The sequence below is a fragment of the Notothenia rossii genome, assembly GCF_949606895.1.
Source record: "Notothenia rossii genome assembly, chromosome: 1".
Taxonomy (NCBI): Eukaryota; Metazoa; Chordata; class Actinopteri; order Perciformes; family Nototheniidae; genus Notothenia; species Notothenia rossii.
The window spans coordinates 18314557-18336288 of record NC_136912.1 but is presented as its reverse complement, the minus strand read 5'-3'; the positions used below and the strand labels follow the sequence as shown (position 1 = coordinate 18336288).

General features: G+C 40.8%; 1 protein-coding gene across 3 annotated transcripts in view; it reads left to right on the top strand.

Annotated features, from left to right (window-relative positions):
- pkn1a (protein kinase N1a) overlaps positions 1–20726 on the top strand; it is a 63462-nt gene extending 42736 nt beyond the window's left edge. For 2 of the 3 annotated variants that reach the window (XM_079681574.1, XM_079681573.1), the window contains 21 exons: positions 976–1081; positions 1376–1524; positions 2015–2135; positions 6348–6493; positions 7292–7505; positions 9410–9604; positions 10398–10507; positions 10960–11103; positions 11426–11501; positions 12032–12167; positions 12460–12586; positions 13312–13391; positions 13726–13801; positions 14445–14536; positions 14799–14975; positions 15535–15597; positions 16288–16364; positions 16447–16589; positions 18659–18766; positions 18862–18942; positions 19048–20726. In XM_079681574.1, coding sequence (XP_079537700.1) covers positions 976–1081; positions 1376–1524; positions 2015–2135; positions 6348–6493; positions 7292–7505; positions 9410–9604; positions 10398–10507; positions 10960–11103; positions 11426–11501; positions 12032–12167; positions 12460–12586; positions 13312–13391; positions 13726–13801; positions 14445–14536; positions 14799–14975; positions 15535–15597; positions 16288–16364; positions 16447–16589; positions 18659–18766; positions 18862–18942; positions 19048–19251 — 2625 coding nt within the window. In that variant the 3' untranslated portion in view covers positions 19252–20726. The remainder of the gene's footprint in view (positions 1–975; positions 1082–1375; positions 1525–2014; positions 2136–6347; positions 6494–7291; positions 7506–9409; positions 9605–10397; positions 10508–10959; positions 11104–11425; positions 11502–12031; positions 12168–12459; positions 12587–13311; positions 13392–13725; positions 13802–14444; positions 14537–14798; positions 14976–15534; positions 15598–16287; positions 16365–16446; positions 16590–18658; positions 18767–18861; positions 18943–19047) is intronic. The other variant, XM_079681575.1, reaches the window with a different exon arrangement.
- Positions 20727–21732: the final 1006 nt, after the last annotated feature.

Sequence of the window (21732 nt, the reverse complement as noted above, 5' to 3'; positions counted from 1 at the left end):
TAAACATTGAACCAGTCCAGCCCTCGACTAGTACCGATTTTTTTATTTTGTCCCACTGTGTAACTGTGTAAGAACCTTTGAATGTAGCATGTAACGACTGTAAAGTTGGTAGTAAAGTCGTCCTATTTCTTCCATTTCGTTTCGACAGAGTAGCGAGTAGCGCTTCAATACAATCGGCCATTGTTGTCGATGTGAGGGGTTTCCGCGCGGTTTGGCTTTATGAAGCACGGTTACGTCATGACGCAAACAATGACGCAATGACGCAATGACGCAGCACCAGTCGGGCTCTGAGCGGTGTGAACAGAGCGGGAGCTGAACCGGTTCCGAACCAGACAAGCTCTAGCACGGAGCTAGAACGGGAAAAGCCTTGGTGTGAAAGGGGTAATATTGACTTCCTGGAGCTGCCAAATACAGATCCAGCATCTCTGTGTGGATATAGATATCATAAATAATACACAAGCAGTGAAAGAGTTAAATGCTTTGCTCACAAGAATGTGTAGGAATGAGTCGAAAGCAAAAAGTTAAATTTTTCAACCCATTGTTTAAACCCAACACAATTTCAAAAGATTAATTTCTATTTTGAGTTTGATGACAATTGATTTGGTAGTTAAAAGAAAGAAACATAAAGAAGACGGAAGTCATTAACTCTGCTTCCTACACTCCCCCCATCAATGTAGGTGTTTAAATGTAGGCCACAGAACAGTTCAAGCAGTACCAGTAATTACAATTATTTGATTAGATTGAGTTAACATTTGTAGTAAAATATTATCCCTCTACTCACAAGGCTTCAATTAGTTACATTTCATTGGACAGGTATACTGAGGCTCCCTGCTTATGGCATTATGTATAAAGAAAATTAAGACAACCGTTAAAACGTATACTGGTTTAAAGCCAAAATAAATCTGCTCTCTAGCTTCTCAATACATTGTTGCTGGTGTTGAAATAATGTTCTTCTGTATTTGCTCCTGCCTGCAGGTGGACAGCCAGATTCGTTCTTCTAACCGTAAGCTGGACAACCTGCATGACCAGCTGCAAGAACTTGATGCTTACATTGTGGTGAAGGGAGGAGAGGAGAACAAAGGTGTGTATCCGAAAAGTCAAATCTACCCTTTGTCTATAATATTAATAAGAACGTTTTCAATGAGTGAGCAGGACTGCTTTGTGGGATCACTTATGTACAAAAATCCAGTTGATAATGAATATTTTCCAGAAAACGTCCAGATCCGATTCATGTCGGATCATGGCATCAAGAATCCTCCAAAAGTCACGACATCACATGAAATTCCCCTGAGCGTATTTCACTTTTGAGTGCTCTGTGTGAACCCTCATCTTGTTTCTTTTTATACCATCTGCAACCTTTCTCTTCCCTCCACAGATGAGTGTCCTCAGTCTCCCGGGGCGGAGTCTCGTACGTCAGCCACCAATGAACGCATCGCCGCTCTGAAGAGACAGCTCAACATCGAGCTCAAAGTCAAACAGGGAGTGGAAAACATGATCCCCATATACGCCAATGGATCCACCAAGGTACAGGACGATGGCTTGATCCATACACAAACAAACACCTGAACATAAGAGTGTATAGAATAGATGCTTTTGGCTTCATACAATGATACAGAATTGTATTTATACCGCCGGATGTCAATGTAGAGAACAATTTGTAGGGTATTAGACCCTCCCCCAGCTGGCTGATAGCGTGTGTGACCTTGCAAACTGCTGACTCAGATGATGATTTCCTAAATCTGTTAAACCTGTGACACACAAAACCCTTTCCCTCATGCACATACCTCATCTCTTGATTACTTTAAAAATCCCTCCCCCTCTTTTATTCAGCATCTGTTTCGCCCTTGCTGTATGACCTTGCCCTCATACCTCCACGTACCTTTCCTGTACTGCTTTAAAACACACAGATATATCGCCCATAACAACCAACAGACAAAAACAGCTTGTATTTAAATACTGAGCTTCCCGCTTCGGTCATCTGATCTACCATTTGTCTTGCATCTGCTCCTCTCAGGATAAGAAGATGCTGCAGACGGCCCAGCAGATGCTACAGGACAGTAAGACCAAAATTGACATCATCCGCATGCAGATCCGCAAGGCTGAGCAGGCCACCGAGCACAATGACGACACACAGGGTACGTTTGATTGGCTGGCTAATTGCCTAATAAAATAGGTTTTAGATTTATAAATGATTAAGGGTGACCTGTCTTGGTTAGCTGGTAAATGTGTAAGATAACATTTTAAATGTTAGAATGTTTGGTCTATTTTTCTGCACCGTAAAAGGTTAGCACTCTAAGGGGGCATTCACACCTAATGGTCCGTTTTCTGGTGCACCAGAACACAGTTTGTTACATTGTTTCATTTTTCAGAAGGTTCGGTTTGCGTTCACAGGGCAAAACTCAAACAGACTATAAACTTTAAACACAAGTCATGTGCACGGAAATGCTGTTCAACCATTGGTCAGAGATTAAGGGGGTAAAAACGCAAATCCCGGCAATTTCTACCGGAGCCTCCGCCATGGAGCATCGGCAGGTTATTCTCATCCTGCTGTTAATCTGGATATCAACGGACACTAGCGGCCCGCGCATAAGATTATTTAATCAGACAACGTCCGTGAAAAAAACATTATAACACATAAAATTAGAGACGTTCTGCAGTAAGGAGGGGCCTTTCACCGACGACAGGTGTTCTTACTTTTATGTAGCTGACGGAGCATTTTTACTTTACACGACACTGTTCATTGTTCAACGCTTAATTCTGCTTCACTCTTTAACTAAACAACCGCTGATGTCTTGAAAGACTCTTTCGCTAAAGATTTTGAAGACATCCGCGTTCTTGTGACACGTAAATACAGCGCTTCCTATGTTTTTGCAGAATGCGTTCACACAAGCAATGAACCGCTCCAGAGTTCGCAAGCAAGCGCTCCGAGACCACCTATTTTAGCGGAGCAGAGTCCGGTTGTTTAGTTCACTTAAGAGGTCTCGGACTGTGTTCACACCGACCCAAATGAACCGCATCAACCGGACTATACAAGGCAGGTGTGAACGCACCCTTAGATGTAGGTCTGTAAAAAAGTAGTATCATCAAAGTAGTAAAAGGTCCCTTTCAAATCCTTTTTAAACTGTGTACTGTACATATAACCATGGAGCTGACTTAAAGTGATACAGAAAATACTGATTAAAATCGTTTTGAGCAACAATTAATATTATTAGGAATTATTCTAAGCCTGTTAATTTTAGTTCACCTATCAGAGGAAAAGGAACTCATTTCACTGTGTGTTATTCTCTCAAAATATAACTCTGTGGTTTATGACAACGATCAGCTGGCACTGACAGGATGCTTGTCATGTGTCTATCTTAATGCTCTTTCTCTCTGCGTGTTGAACAGTCTGTTCTGAGCAGCAGCTCCCGACAGCAGACACACAGCAGCAAAACAGATCAATAAAGAGTCGGCCCTTTGCTTATCCCCCACTTTGGTTTTGCGGGGAAGAAGATGAATAGGCCGGTTAGAATTTAGTGTAAGTGAGTGTGTCGGGTGGACAAACACATGCAGTGAGTAATACAAATCCTGTGAAATAACCCACCTGGCGCATTATCACAATCAATCACATTCACTCACAGATGCAATCAAAAGAGAAATCCTGCCCTTCTACAAAAGGATCGGCAGATGAAAAGTCCCTTTCACACACAAACGCTCGCTCACACACTCACACACACTCACAATGGTATTGTACTGTGTGCAGAGGCACAGCAAAAACACTCTGGGCTGATGATTGCATATGAACGTTCTGAAGCGTGGTCATGCACCTCAAGTTACAATTAAACAATGAATATGATGTCCTGGTTCCTTTCTCTGCTTTCTTACACACACACACACACACACATTAAATGTTGTGGCTGAGCGTATTTGCCATTTAAAGGGGCTGAGGCCGGTGAATGAGTGTCTGTCAGGCAGGGAGTGCTGTGGACCATTATGGCCTCCTTGCTGGGAAAACGGGCCGATTGATTGCGGTCACGAGAGCTTGACGGTTTGGTAAAATGCTTCAGGGGAGCAGGGGGAGAGCAATGTGAGCGAGTAGAAGTAGAATAAAGATTTGAAGGATGGTGTATTCCTTTGGGGCTATACTTGTTTTTACTCATGTCAGACAGAGGCAGCCAATGGCTATTAAGAGAATGGGCTTTTAAGGCAAAGAGGATAATGGCAAAGTGGACAGACTTTGAATGACCGTACTTCCCTCCTCTGTGTCCTCTGTGTGGTAAACTTGCTGGGTTTAATGTTCTGAAGTTCAATGCTCTACTGTTGCGTGATAAAGATAGAATTATCGATATTAATAGCCATTGATTCTACACTTGAAAGTGTACCTGTTTAGAGGTTTTGCAGAGTACTAATGCATATGTGAAAAATATCTTTGTAGCCAGCTCCCCATCCTTGCTTGCGGCTATCAAATGGCTACATTAGCTGCCTCGACCGTAACACACCTGAATCCTTTACTGGATTGTGTGTGGCTCAGTTGCATTGTGGGTCATCTGCTGAATCAATTGTTTAAAACTGAGTGCAATGCTAAATCTGTGGAGTGCTTGTTTAATTACGTTTGTACTCATAACTCTATCGGTCCTTTATCATCTTTAATGGCGCCTTTTAAGTATTTTGTTCAGTGTTCTTTTTTTTTGTTAAATAGTAATTTGGTGTGTTTAAGCAGCATACTGATGGCAGCAGAACAACGAACACCTTTTATATCCGTTTCTGTGATATTTAACAATGCATTTCTTCATATCCATATCATTTCCTGAATACACTTTCTCTGTATTTTATCCTAGTTGTTACCTCGATATTCCTCTTATTATATTCAACTCTTGAATTTTCTTTTGTGCTGCTGTCCAACATAGTCTCTCCTTGAACCGCACACACACACACTCACAGGGGTTGTAGTGTACACAGACAGACAGTCTCCAGGCACCACACCCGGTGGAGGGGTCATCTCACAGGGTCTGGGCTCCGGGCAGAACACCTTATTAGGAGATAAAAGCATCCGCATCCATCCTATCCCCTACCTCCCCCCTTCCCTCCTCTCTCATGAAGCACTTTGAAAACTCAAAAGCCATAAAAATCATTTTTCTGCACTCTTCTGTGTCCTTTGTCCATCTTCTTTACTAGCCTGACATTTGAAAGACAAATGCACTTTGTATCAATTCTATTTATCCTATCCTCCTTTCCCTTATCTCATGCCTCCTCTTCTCCTCCCTTATCTGTGTGCTTCAAGGTTTTTGTTAGAGATTGCTACTGTGTGTCATTAAGCTAGCCACTTAGCTGTAATTGTGCTTCACGGGTGTTTTGACCCCATGTGAGCTCGATTATGTTTTTCCCATTTGACTGATAGCATCGCACTCAATTCACTGTTTTGGATCAAGCTACTGTCACCAGGCCTTTTTATTTAAGGGGTGAAATAAACAATTGTTATTGTTTTATCAGTGTCATTGGTTTCGTTTTCCAGTGGCTCTCACGTTGGAGAGTGATCTAAACATTTTTATTCATATCATTTCTGCTCCAACCTTCCATAATGAATCTCTCTTCATTGTATGTGTAGGCAGGTCTCGATTTATTAAACCATTTGTCAGAGTATCGCAAACATGTCTTCCCATTTAACTGTAACACATCATGATTAGATGAATGTCACATCATGATTAGATGAATGTCACATCATTAGACCAATGGCTTTTTTCTTGCATGGCAAATTGCTAAATATCATCTATCTAATCAGGGGTAGCTGTAGTATGCGGATACAACAGGAAATACTCAAAGTATTTTATACTGGACAACAAGCTGGTATTACCATAACAACACTGGACATCTCATTTAAGTAATTATTGGAAATCATCAATTGTTTTAGTCTGGACAAACTGATGATTTATTTGAACCTAACATCAAATCTAACAAAAAGGACATTTGAAAGACAGATATGAGTTAGCTTTTGAAGATGGGAGTGAGTAAGCCATTTGGAAGCAGAGGTTGGATCTGAAGTTAATGTTTTTTACGGAGTGAACTCGGATTGCTCACTTCCCTCCGGGTGCTGCTAATGTTTTCTTTGTCAGGTTCTTGTGTAATGCATGACATGCATTAAGGTATTAACCTCACTTAGTGTGCCCAGAGGAGTTCCCTCTAACACACTGCTGCCCAAACAAGACTCAAGTCCTCAAGTGCACCTGCCAAGATTAAACCGAATATAACTGAATAAAGTTTGCAGGTGGAATAAAGACGTTTCATATTTATAGCATCCTATCTCAGTTGAAAAGTGTAAAATTCTTCTGGTCAGATGCACAGTAATGTAACGTTTCTGTCTCACCATGCAGGTAACCAGGACCTCTGTGGGATGGAGCTGCGTCTGGAAGAGCTGAGGCATCACTACAGGGTGGAGCATGCCGTCGCTGAGGGGGCCAAAAATGTCCTCAGGCTCCTGGGGGCCAGCAAGGTCCAGGACAAGAAAGCCCTGTCTGAGGTAGGATTGGAAATACACACACACACACACACACACACACACACACACACACACACACACACACACACACACACACACACACACATATATCCTGCAACTGCAAACCCTTCCTCCATCTCAGTTGTACTTAGTGAACAGCTGTAAGACATATAAGTCATGTAAGTCATATGTTTCATCTCTACTCCTAGATAAACACATTGAAACTCTAATCTTCCCTTCTCCAGCCTTTACTTCAGTGCCTTTGTGTTTAACCGTTTTTACAGCACCACTTCATTGTAAGCTATCCTAATGTGGTAAGCTTTCTCTTGATTGGTTCAACATAAACAGACAATATGAAGTAATGTAGCACCATAAAGCACTTTCCTCTCCAGTCTGATGTACTGTATCACAGAGCATCCACAAAATCATATATGACCTTAAAACTCAGCATAACCTTACATCACTAACCATGTGGCGTTGGAACGTTTTTTTAAAACCCCTTACTCACTTGCATACAAAAAATACACACATAATCGTTTATGTCATTCAAATTTGTGTTAAAAGTAAATCATATTTCAATTACAAATGGCATAAAGAAAATATCAATGCTGTATTCTTCTGGAAGGTATATTAGTATAGAACCTCTTTATTGAACATTTCTAATGTATTCTCACACCAATACTCCTGTGATTATTGTTGAAATGTGACCTAAGTACGACAGGAGGGATGGATTTATGTGGTTTGTGAGATGTAAAAGTGAAGTAAATGTCGCCCAGTGAATGTAACTGTTTTAAAGCTGCTCTGCTTGACGATCTGTAGGCACAGTCTCGTCTGAGCGAGGCGTCTCTGCGCTTAGACCTGCTGAGGCAGTCTCTGGATCGTTGCCTGTCAGAGCTGCCGGAGGACCATCCCAAGGCCAGCGTCATCAAAGAGGAGCTGGTCCTGGCCTCCTCCCCGGTCTTCAGCTCCCGCCACAGCGCCCCCTACCTCCACAACCAGTACAGCACCCTCAACAAGCCCTCACCTCTCACTGGTACGACAAATACAAAAACTACAGGGGACGCAGTCAAGCATGTTCACACAACAAGAATCATAGATACACAATGACAACATGCAAAACTGTATACCAGGGGTCGGCAACCCCTGGCACGCGGCACCGTAACCAGTGGCACACTAGGAATAAGTGTGCAAAATATTTAAATTGTATTTTCGGATCCTGAACGAGACCGCCGCCAGAGCGCGTCTCCCCGTTACCTGCAGAAGGAAGCCATGCACGCAACGCAGCCCCGCTCTCTTTATCTCCCGGTGACTTTCTGCCGCTTTCCTCTGTGATGCAGTGCTGATCGTTTCACCACGGAGGAAAGCACTTCACTAATTGCAGTACCTACAAATGCCGCAGTTTTTGCGTGGCTGTGTCTTTAGTTGAATCTGCTCATCTCTCATCGAAATAATATGCTACAAAGGGGCGGACTGGCCATCTGTGTGTTGAACTTTCCTGTCGGCTCCCAGACCGTAGTCGAGGAGGGCAGAAGCAACAAGCTTCAGGTTCAATAACCCACTTTAGCTTAAATGACTGGAGAGAGGTGAGCTCCTCTTGGGAGGACGTTGCATTTATTTAGCTGTTCTTCTGTTTCACAAAACACATCACAGACAGACCTCTGTTTTTCTGCTTCCTCGTTTCACTTCCAGAAACATACACACGTTGTCTCACTGTCGCTCTACCATCCACAAACACACATGCACAAGCCACACCCCTCTCTCTCTCTCTTAAAGGGACAGCGATCTCATCTCACTCTGCATGACCCTAATATCATAACATGTGTGCTCTGGAGAATCACAAAACGGACGATCGTCCTTATTATTATGCCGTTTAAACCAATTATTTAAATGTGTTTGTTAAATTCGGCATCATGTAAGTTGCACTGACAGGTCCACACACTGCTTCCCCGCAGCGAGGCTCCCCCCCCCCGTTGATAATTCTCGATCGTTGGCACGCTGATAACAATTTTTTTTTTAAATGGCACTTCATATCAAAAAGATTGCGACCCCTGCTGTATACTAACGGCCCGTCCACACTACAGCTTCGACAGCTTCAAAAACGGTTTCCAACGCGTCTGCCCATTCACTTTGAATGGGGTGACGTCACGTTGCCTCGCTTTTCGCCGAACTGAATTGTGGGTAGCAGAGCGGAGCTTTCCTGGCGTTTCAGGCTGCAAAAGTTGAGCAATGTTCAACTTTTGAAGCTTCTGAAGCTTTCGGTGGAAGCGTCAGCCAATCAAATCACTGCTTGTGTGTCAGGGGCGGGAGATTCATGTGATTGGTTGTTGGTTGAGCTTAAGACACGCCCGCCGGCAAGCTTTTTATTTAAGCTGTAGTGTGGACGGGCCGTAACTGTATAGAACAGAGACTATTCAAATCAAAGTCATTTCGAAGCCCCTAGCCATCTTATTCATTCAGGTTGGGATGATGAGGTTTCAGGTTCAACCTTATTATAATATGTATAAAACTACATTGTAATGCTTGTGCTCAGTGGCATTTTCTGCTTTACGAAATGGGCACATATCAAGACAAAAAAATAAAAAAGGTTTGTATTCTATGATCCTGTGTGATGAGTGGGGAATGGCTTTTTATTGATCTTCATGTCGATGACGCAAATGTGATTCCAGATAATTATGGCTATTTATGAAGAAATAATCTTTGTAAATAAAAAAATGCAATATCTTTCTTCTGTGTTCACAGAGATTATTTGTCTTAAATAAAAGCAGATTGACTTATGTAGCCTCTGATATAGTTTTAAATACAGTACAATAGAAATAGCAAGAATGACCGTCAGGGATGACAGAACAATTCCACAATTTATTTATTTCTGTCGTGGCCTTTGCTGTTTTTGGCCTTCAGGTGTTGGTTTGTACCTGAATTCTCCCCCACTGTCTTCAGGTACCCTACAGGTGCAGCTGCTGGGCTGTGTTGGGCTGCTGGAGGTGGTCCCAGGTCGCAACAAAGGGACAGCAGTCATGCTACCCTGCTACAGCCCCGGAGACAACCGCTCCTTCATGAGAGGAAGCAAAGGACTCTACGGACGCAGCGGCTCAGTGAGCGGGAAAACACCCAGCAAGACAGACGAGCTCTCCTGTAAGTGTGGTCCCCATTTTGTTCATTTTGTTCGTTTAAAAAAAAAATCTTATTTTTCTCTACTTTTATATTATTATCTTTCCCTATAACGTATGTAAGAAAAAGAGAAAAATAAGAATAAACGTTTATTTTTTACGGTCATTCAATTCTTAAATATTAAATGTAGTTCCAAAGGTTTAAAAAAAGAACGTCCTTTTTTTGCCCTTGGACATTTTTCATCACAAACAGTGCAACACATACTGTCGCTCTCAGCACAAAATAGAAAAGAAGCTATAGCAGATCCATATTAAGTAAATTCAATTACTGTCACTGTATGTTGGTACGGGCAGGGATTGTGAGTGCTCACACATAATTGCAACATCAGCACATTTAGTGAGATTGCTGCAACACCCTGAGCAGACAATTCACAGCCAGCTTATTTCTTAAGGTCTTGCACTTTATGTCTTCAAGTAAATAAATGACGATCATTAATCAATACCCATACGGTATTACACTAGCTTTCTTTGTTATAGTGTTCAGCACTAAGGTGGCAGGTTCTGTAGAGTAATGTTGTGTGTGTGTGTGTGTGTGTGTGTGTGTGTGTGTGTGTGTGTGTGTGTGTGTGTGTGTGTGTGTGTGTGTGTGTGTGTGTGTGTGTGTGTGTGTGTGTGTGTGTGTGTGTGTGTGTGTGTGTGTGTGTGTGTGTGTGTGTGTGTGTGTGTGTGTGTGTGTGTGTGTGTGTGTGTGTGTGTGTGTGTGTGTGTGTGTGTGTGTGTGTGTGTGTGTGTGTGTGTGTGTGTGTGTGTGTGTATAGCCGAGGTGAGTGCTGTGCTGAAGCTGGAGAACAACGTGGTGGGCCAGACACCCTGGAAGACTGTGGGAGAACAGGCCTGGGACCAGACCTTCACTGTGGAGCTGGAAAGGGTCAGCACACACACATCAAGTGGATTTCAAAGTTTAAACATAATGAGAAGGATCTACATGTTCAAATATTGTTAACATTATAGCTAGCGCTAACATCTTGGTTTAAATTACTGTCAAAAGCAAAGATCACCTGAAAAAAAAAACTGAAACGAAAGAAAGATATCTATAAATGTCTCTTTGCCTTCTTTGCCTCCTCTTTTAACGGAGACATGACTCCGGTTGTTTGCACTGATGCCTATGTACTGTATATGTTTATTGCTTAAGGGAGTTGTGACCCAGAGGCAGAGAGAATTGCATTTTGTAAGCCCATGCTGTGTTCAGCCATCACATTGTGTAGCCTTATATACTTCATGATAAGTTAAAGCGAACGTTGTGTCTATTGCCTCGTTAATTATCCTATTAGGAAATCTGCAGCTACCACTATTGAGAGCTGGTATCTGTGTGTGTTTCAGTCGAGGGAGATGGAGATTGCAGTGTATTGGAAGGACTACCGCTCGCTGGCTGCCCTGAAGTACCTGAAGCTGGAGGAGTTCCTGGACAACCAGAAACACAGAGTTCAGCTGGAGCTGGAGCCTCAGGGCCTGCTGCTGGCAGAGGTACACACACACACACACACACACACACACACACACACACACACACACACACACACACACACACGGCAACAAAACATTGGAAAAGGGACAGCAACACATAAATATGAACATAGATGTCCTTGCATACATGACACCTGTCTATTCATGTGCTATAAATACACACAAAGATATTCAAATGTGCCCTTCCCACACACACACAAGCTGTCACATGCACCTGTGCTGAAAAACCCTTTGATATATCATACTGGAATCGCCTGTTTTATGTCGGGAAACTAAAATGTTGATCTTTAGTTTCTATGTTTCATGTGTGTGTGTTTGGCAGGTGACCTTCTTCAACCCGGTCATTGAGAGAGCTCCTCGCCTTCGGAGGCAGAAGAAGGTCTTTTCTAAGCAGCAAGGTGAGCGGAGAGTGGAAACACAGGAAAATAGACTGATCTTGGAAATAACTATAGTGTTTCTTCTCTGCAAATGTAATACAGTTTGCTAAGATTACCTTTTGAAATTAACAAACAGCAGTTGTTGTTTTTTTTACTTTATGAGAAAATAATCCTAACCAGAAGGCAGGAACAGTGATGGTTACACAAAACACTCAATTCATTCAGACCACAGCGCCATCTAGTGGTGAATAAATCATCTTGTTTCCTCATCATGATGACAACTTTATTTACGCAGCACTTGCCGGAACAAAGATAGGAAGCACTACACTTAAACAGGATGTAAACTGGGGATATTCAAATTGAGCCCAAAATAAAGCTGAAAATATTTGTATCGAGAAATTCTGCAATATACAGAAATAATAGTCCAAAAGTTGTGGAGGATTTACGTTAAGAATCCGAGCTGATAACAAAAGAAGACCTTTTCCTTGACAGTGTGATGATCGGGTCTGAGGACATAACATACCTGACTCTGGTTGTGTTTCTGTTTTCAGGCAAAGCATTCCTGCGGGCCCGTCAGATGAACGTTGATATCGGGACGTGGGTGAGGCTGCTTCGAAACGCCATCCCCACTGTCAACAACTCAGGAACCTACAGTCCCAACGCACACAGCCTCACACTCAACTCTGGGTAAGACACACACACACACACACACACACACACACACACACACACACACACACACACACACACACACACACACACACACACACAACAACCCAGAAGCCACACAGATGCACACATTCCACTTCATTGTTCTGTGATGTTTCATAGCCATCAGACCTCAAACCTTTCTCCTTGTGTCTCCTGGCAAAGTGTAAAGCCCTGGATGCTTTCTCTGCCCCACGTCTAACCACCCTCTTGTGTTTGTCTGTCTGCATCGCCGTGTCGGTTTGTTTGTTTGTGTCTGCGTGAATTTCAGGGAGGTCTCAGTGGAGAAGTTGAGTCTGGACAGCGACTCTCCGATAAGAATGGATTACAAGAGAGACGCGGACGGACAAACCCCGGTGAGGGAGACAGAGAGAGATGAAGCCCTGGAGATGGGGGAGGTGTGTGTATGGTTGGTTGGGCCTACTGTAGTAAGGTCTTTGTAGTTACTGTTGGGTGAGGGAAGTTTCACTTTCCTAGAAATAATGCCCAAAGCTCTGATCCACAAGTAAAGAATAAACCCTAACAGATGGGATAAATAATCGCATATACAATTGATCAGAATGTAATTGCACAAAATTAAGGCCATAAAAGATACAATTTGGTTCAAATGCTGACTTTATTTGAAGTTAAACAAACCACAGAAGACAGTGTTTCATTTTGAGGTTAAAATGCAATTGGGAAATCACTAGTGAATCCAGAAAGCTCTTACTCAAAATAGGGCCCTAATCATTATACGTAACACTAAATATAATTAATATGATCACAAAATAAAGATATCAAATACAAAATAGCATCAGGTACCTAACTTAGTGCAGACAATGGCGTTTTAGGGCCATTGTAGGTTAAAATAATCCCATGAATGGCAACTTTTTGTTCTTTGAAATGCCGATTTCAGCTTAAATGATACAAAAAATAGCCATGTGGGTTCTCTTGCAGGGGGCGCTTGATTACAGTGCCTCCAACTAAGGCAACAGAGCAGGGACAAAAAATGTATCCTGCTGTTTGTACGTCACCTCCATCATGTAATCATGCGTCTCTTGACTTCCATTATGTCTCTGTCTCTGCATGTCCCTCTCTCTGTGTCTTCTCCTCTGTGCCTCTTTCCTCGCATGTCCCCCATCAGGACCGACTGCCCGTCATCGAGCCCTTCTCTCCCCCAGACCTCACCCCCGAGTGCCCTGTCCGAACCCCATCTGTTGGCAGGTACACACGCATAAACACTCCATCCTTGTGCCCCATCCACGTTGGATTTGTTTTCGATATTTTCTGTGAAACTGTACTTTTACTCTCATATTTGTATGAGTTTATATTCTTGTATAAACAACATCGTTTTTGGTTTAAGGTTTTTTTACAATGATATGAGTTTCCTAAAACCGCATATTGAGGCTTCATAAACAAGCAACATGTTTCTCTTTAATTATTTTGATGTAAGTAAGTCTCTCCATCGCTGTCTGTATTCTAGGCAGTGTATATGAACGCCAATCTGATGTCTACTGTATTTGGTTCTACCCTTGACTGTCTCCTACTGTCTCCTCAGTAAGCAGAGGAAGGGCCCTCTGTCTCTGCAGGACTTCAGGCTGATCGCTGTGTTGGGAAGGGGACACTTTGGAAAGGTACACTTTTGTTGGTTACTTTTAACTTGGAATACACAAAAGTACCAGCGGAAAAGGTCTCCATTATAACACAAAGAACAATAGAAGGCAGTTCTTGATTTTATGAGCACAATATGTGTACAAATGTAGACACATTATGGCTACAAAACTTAAAAAGGGTTTGAATTGCGTCTCATATGGATTGCAGTGTGTTCGTCAGGAAGTATCAAGAGGTTTACGCTTAAATATTTCCAAGAATCCATACATTTAAGAGAATATGTGAAAGGCCTTCTTTGTATGTTTTGAGAATATGTTCTTATTTGCTTTCAATGGAACTTTACTTTGTCAACAATGTTATGTCACATGGGAAGTGGCATGGCTGCAGTACGTTTAAGAAACTTAAATTAAACCCTCGTTTCATACTTATTAATCATTTTCATTCAAAATAAGCTGAAAGTTTGAAATAGCAGTAATGTGAACAGGAAAAGTGAATAAAAGCACAGCAATTCAGATCTTAATTAAATATCCCATTAAACTGTTTCTATGTGGTCTTCCTCATAAAAGAATGAACAACAGCCTTCAGTTCACACTTGAAAGGGTTTGTGAATTGTTAGTAAAAACAAAGAGTAAATCAAAGCTGTGTTCTGCATGTGTTTGTCTTCAGGTGTTGTTGTCAGAATACAAGAAGACAGGCACAATGTACGCCATCAAAGCCCTGAAGAAGGGAGATATCGTAGCTCGGGATGAAGTGGAAAGGTGCGTGTTGATATGTCCATTACCTTGGGTTGTTGTTCTTCTTTAGACTGGATCTACGGGCTGTTTTTATAGATAACACATTTCACTGTGTTTAATCTATGCAGCTGTGCCTTAAATCATTTTGACCAAAATAAACACTGTCTAATTAAGTGTCAAAATGTTTAATTATTCTCTAATCTTTTTCCTTTCCTCCCAATAATCCTTCATTTTTTGTATCTCTGCTTCCTCTTCCTCTCCACCTTTTCTCTCCCTCCCTCGTCAGTCTAATGTGCGAGAAGCGCATCTTTGAGGTGGTGAACCTGTCGCACCACCCCTTCCTCGTCAACCTGTTTGCGTGCTTCCAGACTCCGGAGCATGTGTGTTTTGTCATGGAGTACACAGCAGGAGGCGACCTGATGATGCACATCCACACTGACGTCTTCACAGAGCCCCGAGCCGTGTATGTAACGATGGTTTTTGTTTAGTTCATCCAATGCAATTTGATAAGGAAAGACTACATTTGACACTGAAACAATTTGACAAATATACACTTAATTTGTCTCCGACTTCTGAAGACTGATAATAGCTTCAGCTGAATTAAGAACATGACAACAATACATTTTGTCCCACATCTCTTATTGTAGAAACACATTTGGAAGCAATGTATTTGTGGCCTGTATAGATGGGACCTTATTCAGTGTTTATATGGGAATGTCAGGGTTGATATAAGACAGACTTTAAAAAAAGTTTGTAGTGGAAAATGTTTTTTCAAACCAGTTTTGGAATCAAACTTCTTTGGCATCTGGTACATCCGGCAAATGATCACTTAATTCATTGTCTTTTGCACTGGACATGACCAAAACCGAAAGCCTACAACTTTGCCATTAAACACATGCATTCACCGTCGTCTTATTAGTACTAGAAGTCAAAGTGTGTCCATTTTTGGTATAAAAATTAGATTTGCATTTTACTCCCTTTTATTTCAGGTTAGCAATAACATTTATTTGGTTTGTCTTTAGGTTTTATTCAGCCTGCGTAGTTCTTGGACTTCAGTTCCTCCACGACCATAAGATTGTGTACAGGTAAGAGGAACCCACACAAACCTGTGTCCTCACATGACAGTGGGGATGTAAACAAAGGGATGTCTACTTTATAAGCAACAGACCGGGCATGTTATAGTAGTTACGTAATCGGCACAATCTTGATCATTTTTTGCTTACTTTGATATTTCCCTTTGTGTTAAAATTTGTATTTATTTACATTCAAATGTCACCAACATTCTAGAAAACATAATACCAGAAATAACAGCAGGATAACCTTGGGCATTATGCAGACATTGAGCATTTTATATAACATTTTTCTTTACGGTTTTTGGGAATGGTTTTATTTGTATTTATTGAGTACAATTAAATCTTCCAATTTGAATTCCAATGACTGTAACTTGCATTATTATACTAATAGACTATCATTATAACAGTTATATTATATGGTCTTAAAATAGCAATAGTAACATTTGTATAAATTATTTCTGGGACAATGTTGACTTAACAAATATGTGACTTCTCATATTTGTTAAGTCAACTGGAGAAGCTCTTAATGTAAACATTGCTGGATATCAGCCGGGCCTCAGCAAAGTCTCACAGATAAATTAGCACAACTGTAAATGTTTTGTCTCGGTTGTATCTCTTTTAAACTCCTTGTGTCCTCTCAGCTGTACTCGTTAAAATTGTGTACAGATTCTCAGCTACACGTTTCTATCTTCCCTCTTCCAGAGACCTCAAGCTCGACAACCTGCTACTCGACACAGATGGTTATGTGAAGATCGCTGACTTTGGGCTGTGTAAAGAAGGTGGATATTGATGTTGCTGACAGATGGGCGTTTATTTTTAGCCATCTGCAAAATTCCTCTAAAAATCTGTCTCTGTCTGTAGGAATGGGCTTCGGGGACCGGACCAGCACGTTCTGTGGGACTCCAGAGTTTTTAGCCCCCGAGGTCCTGACGGATACATCCTACACCAGGGCGGTAGACTGGTGGGGACTGGGGGTCCTCATCTATGAAATGTTGGTTGGAGAGGTGAGAACTAAACATATATACAGACTAGAGCCTTTACACCTGGGGTGGGGAACCTGCGGCCCGCGAGACAATTTGGTACGGCCCTCGAGGTAATTTCTAAACACACGCAAAAAAGAAAAAAATTTAAGAAATCTAGACCGCAAAAACATTAAACAAGCGAGTGCCTGTTTTTCCTGACCAGGGTCAGGGTCCTTGAACACAACACGAGCCTAAAGTGTCATCAGGTGGTATATGTCTCGTCTGACAGGGGTGTAGTTCTGACTCGGCACTTCCCAAAATTGCAGTATCCATAAGGAGCCGTACACATGCCGCAGTTTTTGCGTGGCTGTGTCTTTAGTTGTAAGCCCAGTGGCGATCTGTTCATCTGTCATACTGATCATACAGTCAATAACTTTGTTGTTATTAGCATCTGGTTAGCTAGCTATGCTAACGAATATAAGAAGCTTTTTCTACAACCAGTGAGGTAAAGGCACATCTGTATATGATCATTATAGTTATAAAAAAATAAGAGAATAAAGTAAACAGGTATAAAATACTATATGACATTAAAAACAAGTTGTTATTAATAAAGAAGAATACAGTTTGAAAGGGGAGTGATTTTTAAAATATCCATAAAGAAAAAGAGATCTGCTTACAGTTCTGTTTCATATGGGTGTTGAGAGATGTATCCATAGAGCTCCTAATTTTTCTCTCTAAGTGCACCAGATTGATGCTTTAACTTCAACATTTAAAAAAAAAATCTTCCCGGGGAAGCATGCCCCCGGACCCCCCTAGAGGAGGTTAGGGTCCCCCCCCCACACACACTTAAATCATGTCCACATGGATAGGAAACTAAATACATTTGCACACATCTTGTGTCCATATCTTTCTGTTTTGGTGTTCATGCCACAACCGTGCACGTGCATGCATGCGCGAGTCATGGTATGATATCTGGATTAAGAGGTTGCTGTTTCTTTGCACAGCATGAAAGAAAGGCAAAATGAATGGGCTGTGATTTTAGTATTTTTAAGCAGAGGTCAATAATTTGTACGGCCCTCGGAGGATGTTGGAAAATTGAAATGGCCCTTGAGAGGAAAAAGGTTCCCCACCCCTGCTTTACACGGTGTATGGGAGGATAGCTGAAATAAGCTTTACGTGAACACGCATTACATATTTGTTAGTTTACTATCCATCCAATATCATAGCCAAGAGTATATAGATTTCATATTGATAAATGTATATAAAAAGGTGTCCCTAAAATCTTTAATTAAAAATAACTACCGGTAATCATATTACAAGTGCGCTCAATAACTTCAGTCTTAGATGTGCTATTTATATTGCTTCTGAGGCTCTACAGGTGTATTTTGCTAAATCACCTTTATTGAACATACGGTAACACAAATACTACACATCCACATAACAAACAATCAAAATAAAATGTATGCAATTTAATTATTTTAAACTACTTTATTTGGGGGTGGACCTCACATCCTCTAGGGGGGTCCGGGGGCATGCACCACCGGGAGGATTTTTTTTTTTTTTTTTTTTTTTTTTATATATAAATGTTGAAGTTAAATGCATCAATCTGGTGCACTTTGAGCACAAAGTGAATTTATGGATACAGCTCTCAACACTCAGATGAAAGAGAGCTGTATACTTTTCAATAATCCAAACATCTTTAGAATATGATCACAACCAATAACAAATCATTTAAACTAGTTTATCTTATGTTACCTAGTTAGTATTCTTTATTTTTCTTTATGCATATTTTACTAATCACTCCCCTTTTAAACTGTTTTTTTTTTTACTGTCCTTTAGTACACATTGGAATGATTTATTTTTTATTTTTTTCAATTATATTAAATAGTTAAAGGTGTGCTCTCTCTCGCTCTCTCTGTCTCGCTCGCTCACAGAGGCTGTGGCCACGGATTATTAATTTAATGTATTACAATTATTTAATAATATTATTTTTTGGTACCTGGCTGGCGCCCCCTAGCAGCGGCGCACATACATTCAGCGGCGGCGCTTGATTTGTGAAATCTGTAGAATGGATTTTATTTACCTATTGTCATCTGTGTGTGTTTCTATAGTCTCCATTCCCAGGGGATGATGAAGAGGAGGTGTTTGACAGCATAGTGAATGACGAAGTCCGCTATCCACGCTTTCTGTCCACCGAGGCTATCGGCATTATGAGAAGGGTAAGAATACACACAAACACACGCACATAAATACTGAAAGGTACTCTTTCTTGTCATGAGCCATTTGTGATTCTTGTATGTGTTTTTGTGATCAGCTGTTGAGGAGGAACCCGGAGAGAAGACTGGGCTCTGGTGAAAAGGATGCAGAGGAAATTAAGAAGCAGCCATTCTTCAGAGTAAGTGCGCATTTTCTATTTAATATTTTCTTTCTTATTTCTTTTTTTATATTCACCTTTTCTAATTATTTATTGTGGGGTTTTTTTCTCTCTGTCTGCCTCCAGAATGTGGACTGGGAGATGTTGCTGCAGAGGAAGGCTCCGCCCCCCTTCGTCCCCTCCATTGTCGGGAAGGAAGACGTCAGCAACTTCGACGAGGAGTTCACCACCGAACCTCCGGCACTCACGCCACCACGCGAACCTCGTGTGCTCTCCCGTAAAGACCAGGAGAGCTTCCGGGACTTTGACTATGTCTCCGACCTCTGCTAGTGGGCCTTGAAGAAGAAGAGGAATGTTTGACTTTAAAGGCCTCACAACGGTTTTATCTGAGCGGACCACCTGTCCCAACTGACTGTCCGCTGACTGTTTGTCTGCCGTTAATTACACTGTGAATGAATGCGGAGAGACCAGAGCCAGTCGGTCTGTGTTTTGTGTGTCTACAAGTTAAAAAGATAGAAAGCTGAGAAAATAAAAGCCAGGACGGACAGCTGGCTGGGTTGTACAAACGAAGGCCCCAATCCTCGTACATCACACCAGTGACTTGTGTATCTTTACAAACATTAGCCTTTTAAATTACCTCCTCCCATCCTCTTATGTGTCGCTGTATTCACCCGTGCAGCTGTGAGGAGGAGCTGCTGACTTTTTAATGGTCTCTCATACCAATGCCTTACATTTGTATTTGATCCACAGAAAAGCATCATGTTTTTATTTTGTGGCCCGTTGTATACAGCAGCAGGAAGAAGAGTGAGAAACCGAGAGGACCTGCTTGTGAGAGTGGGAATTGTGACGTCTCGTTCAGAAGGAATTCGTATTTGAAGCTTCCCCAGCAGTGGTGTGATGATGACCCTCAGTCATACTGACCAATGCTGGGCGAACTATGAAATATAACTACAGGGTAAAGAATCACTTCTTAATTCCTTGGAATTCTACCAACCACTTTTAAAAATTGTGCTGCTTGGATTTTAATGAATGTCACAAATGTTACAATTGCAATTTTTAAGTAATCACATTTTATGACCGTTGACTCCTCATCCATTATTCAGTACCAACCACATTTTTAATTGGAAATTGTATATCATATCGCAACCATCAGCATTAAATGCTATGTAGCAAACAGGTCACTGTATTTCGCCTTTTTTTTTATTACAAAAAAAAACTGAACACTAAAACTTGATGCACAAGTAACATTATTGTGTTTGTTCATCTGAGTTTAAGACGCATTGCTCCAGTTATCTACATGCTACCAGAGTTTTGTGTACATGAAGTAAGTAATTTCCCCTCAAGACATTTATATGTGACTTTAAACTCGACAAACTCTGGCTCTAGCATTTGTTTTAGTGTCTGTTTTGGAGAACTGATTCCAACAATACATTTAAAAGCTACCCGTGGTGGTTATTGCAGATGAAGTTATCTTTGTTTCAGATAAAACCAATGGATATCTTGGTTAATATCTGGAAAATCTGGGTGGTGATGACGCAATCAAAAATAAATATTGTCGGCCACATCACATCCCAGTGAACAAGGTATCTTGGCAAAACATTTCTAAAGAAACAATATCATTTAAAACACAATGATATATCTTGAAAATATGAGCCAGTGGTATAAAGATTTCTGAGTAGAGGCAAGGTTTGTTGTGAAGCTGTATGTATGATGTGTGGATTTTACTTATCTTGTGTTGTGTCAAAACAAAAACCATGTGAGAGTATGAGATGACTTATTTTATAAAGAAAGGTTGGAGTGAATAATCTGTCTGTGTTGTTTTTAGTGTACAGTATCTAAGGACACTTGAGAGGCAAGTAAAACAGAAGAGAAAAAACTAAAACATAGCCGTATCAGTAGTTTTTAACTAAACATCCATTTAGCAGCAGCATTTTAAACTGAGGTGATGTTCTACATTGTTTTGTGTTTTTTGCTAAATCAATATCATTCAGAATCAGGGGTATTGAGTCGTAATATGTGCATATCCTGTCATCCTTTTTCCAAAATGTAAATTGTAATTTTAATAACTTTGACCATAAATTCATCTTTTGATAATTTGTTAGATTAAATGATAACTGTAGAGTCTTCAAAAATGTAACATAGTTTATCAAAACTTGAGAACATATAAACCAGATCCAATGTTAGTGTCTCTTTGAATTGCTTGTTTTGTCTAGTGAAAATCTAAGGTCCAAAAGTAATTGATTTAAAACTAAATAAAATGGCTCCATCAGCAAATCCTTACATTGGAGAATAGAAGTGTGTGCTTATTAGTTATTATGATTAGTTTTCTGATCAATATTCCACCAATCTCTTTAATCATATAAAACATGACCGTTATACAAATGTAATAGTATACTGATTTCAACAATATAGCCCTAATTCAAACACAAAAGTTGACCTCACAATTGGACAAGCTTGCTTTAGTAATCACATTTAAGAGATCACTCTTGACTAATTAATAGCAAAACACATACATCAGAGAAATATTTTACTAAATGATTATTCCCTTATGTGACAGCAGACATAGCCTACTCTCGGCTACCGGACGGCCTTTATCACATGTTTTCGGTTGTAGATTGGGTTGTAATGGCAAAATATTTTAGTTCATAAAATTTCAATTCATGTTCCAGGTTACGATTTTTATGCATGTCTGACACCTGCAGCCTAAGGTCAAGAATTTACTTTTATAAAGCTCAACAATAAGGTTGACATTGAGAAAATAATTGTATGTTTAATAGTTTACAGTTCCTTGGTAACTAAGCAAACTCAACC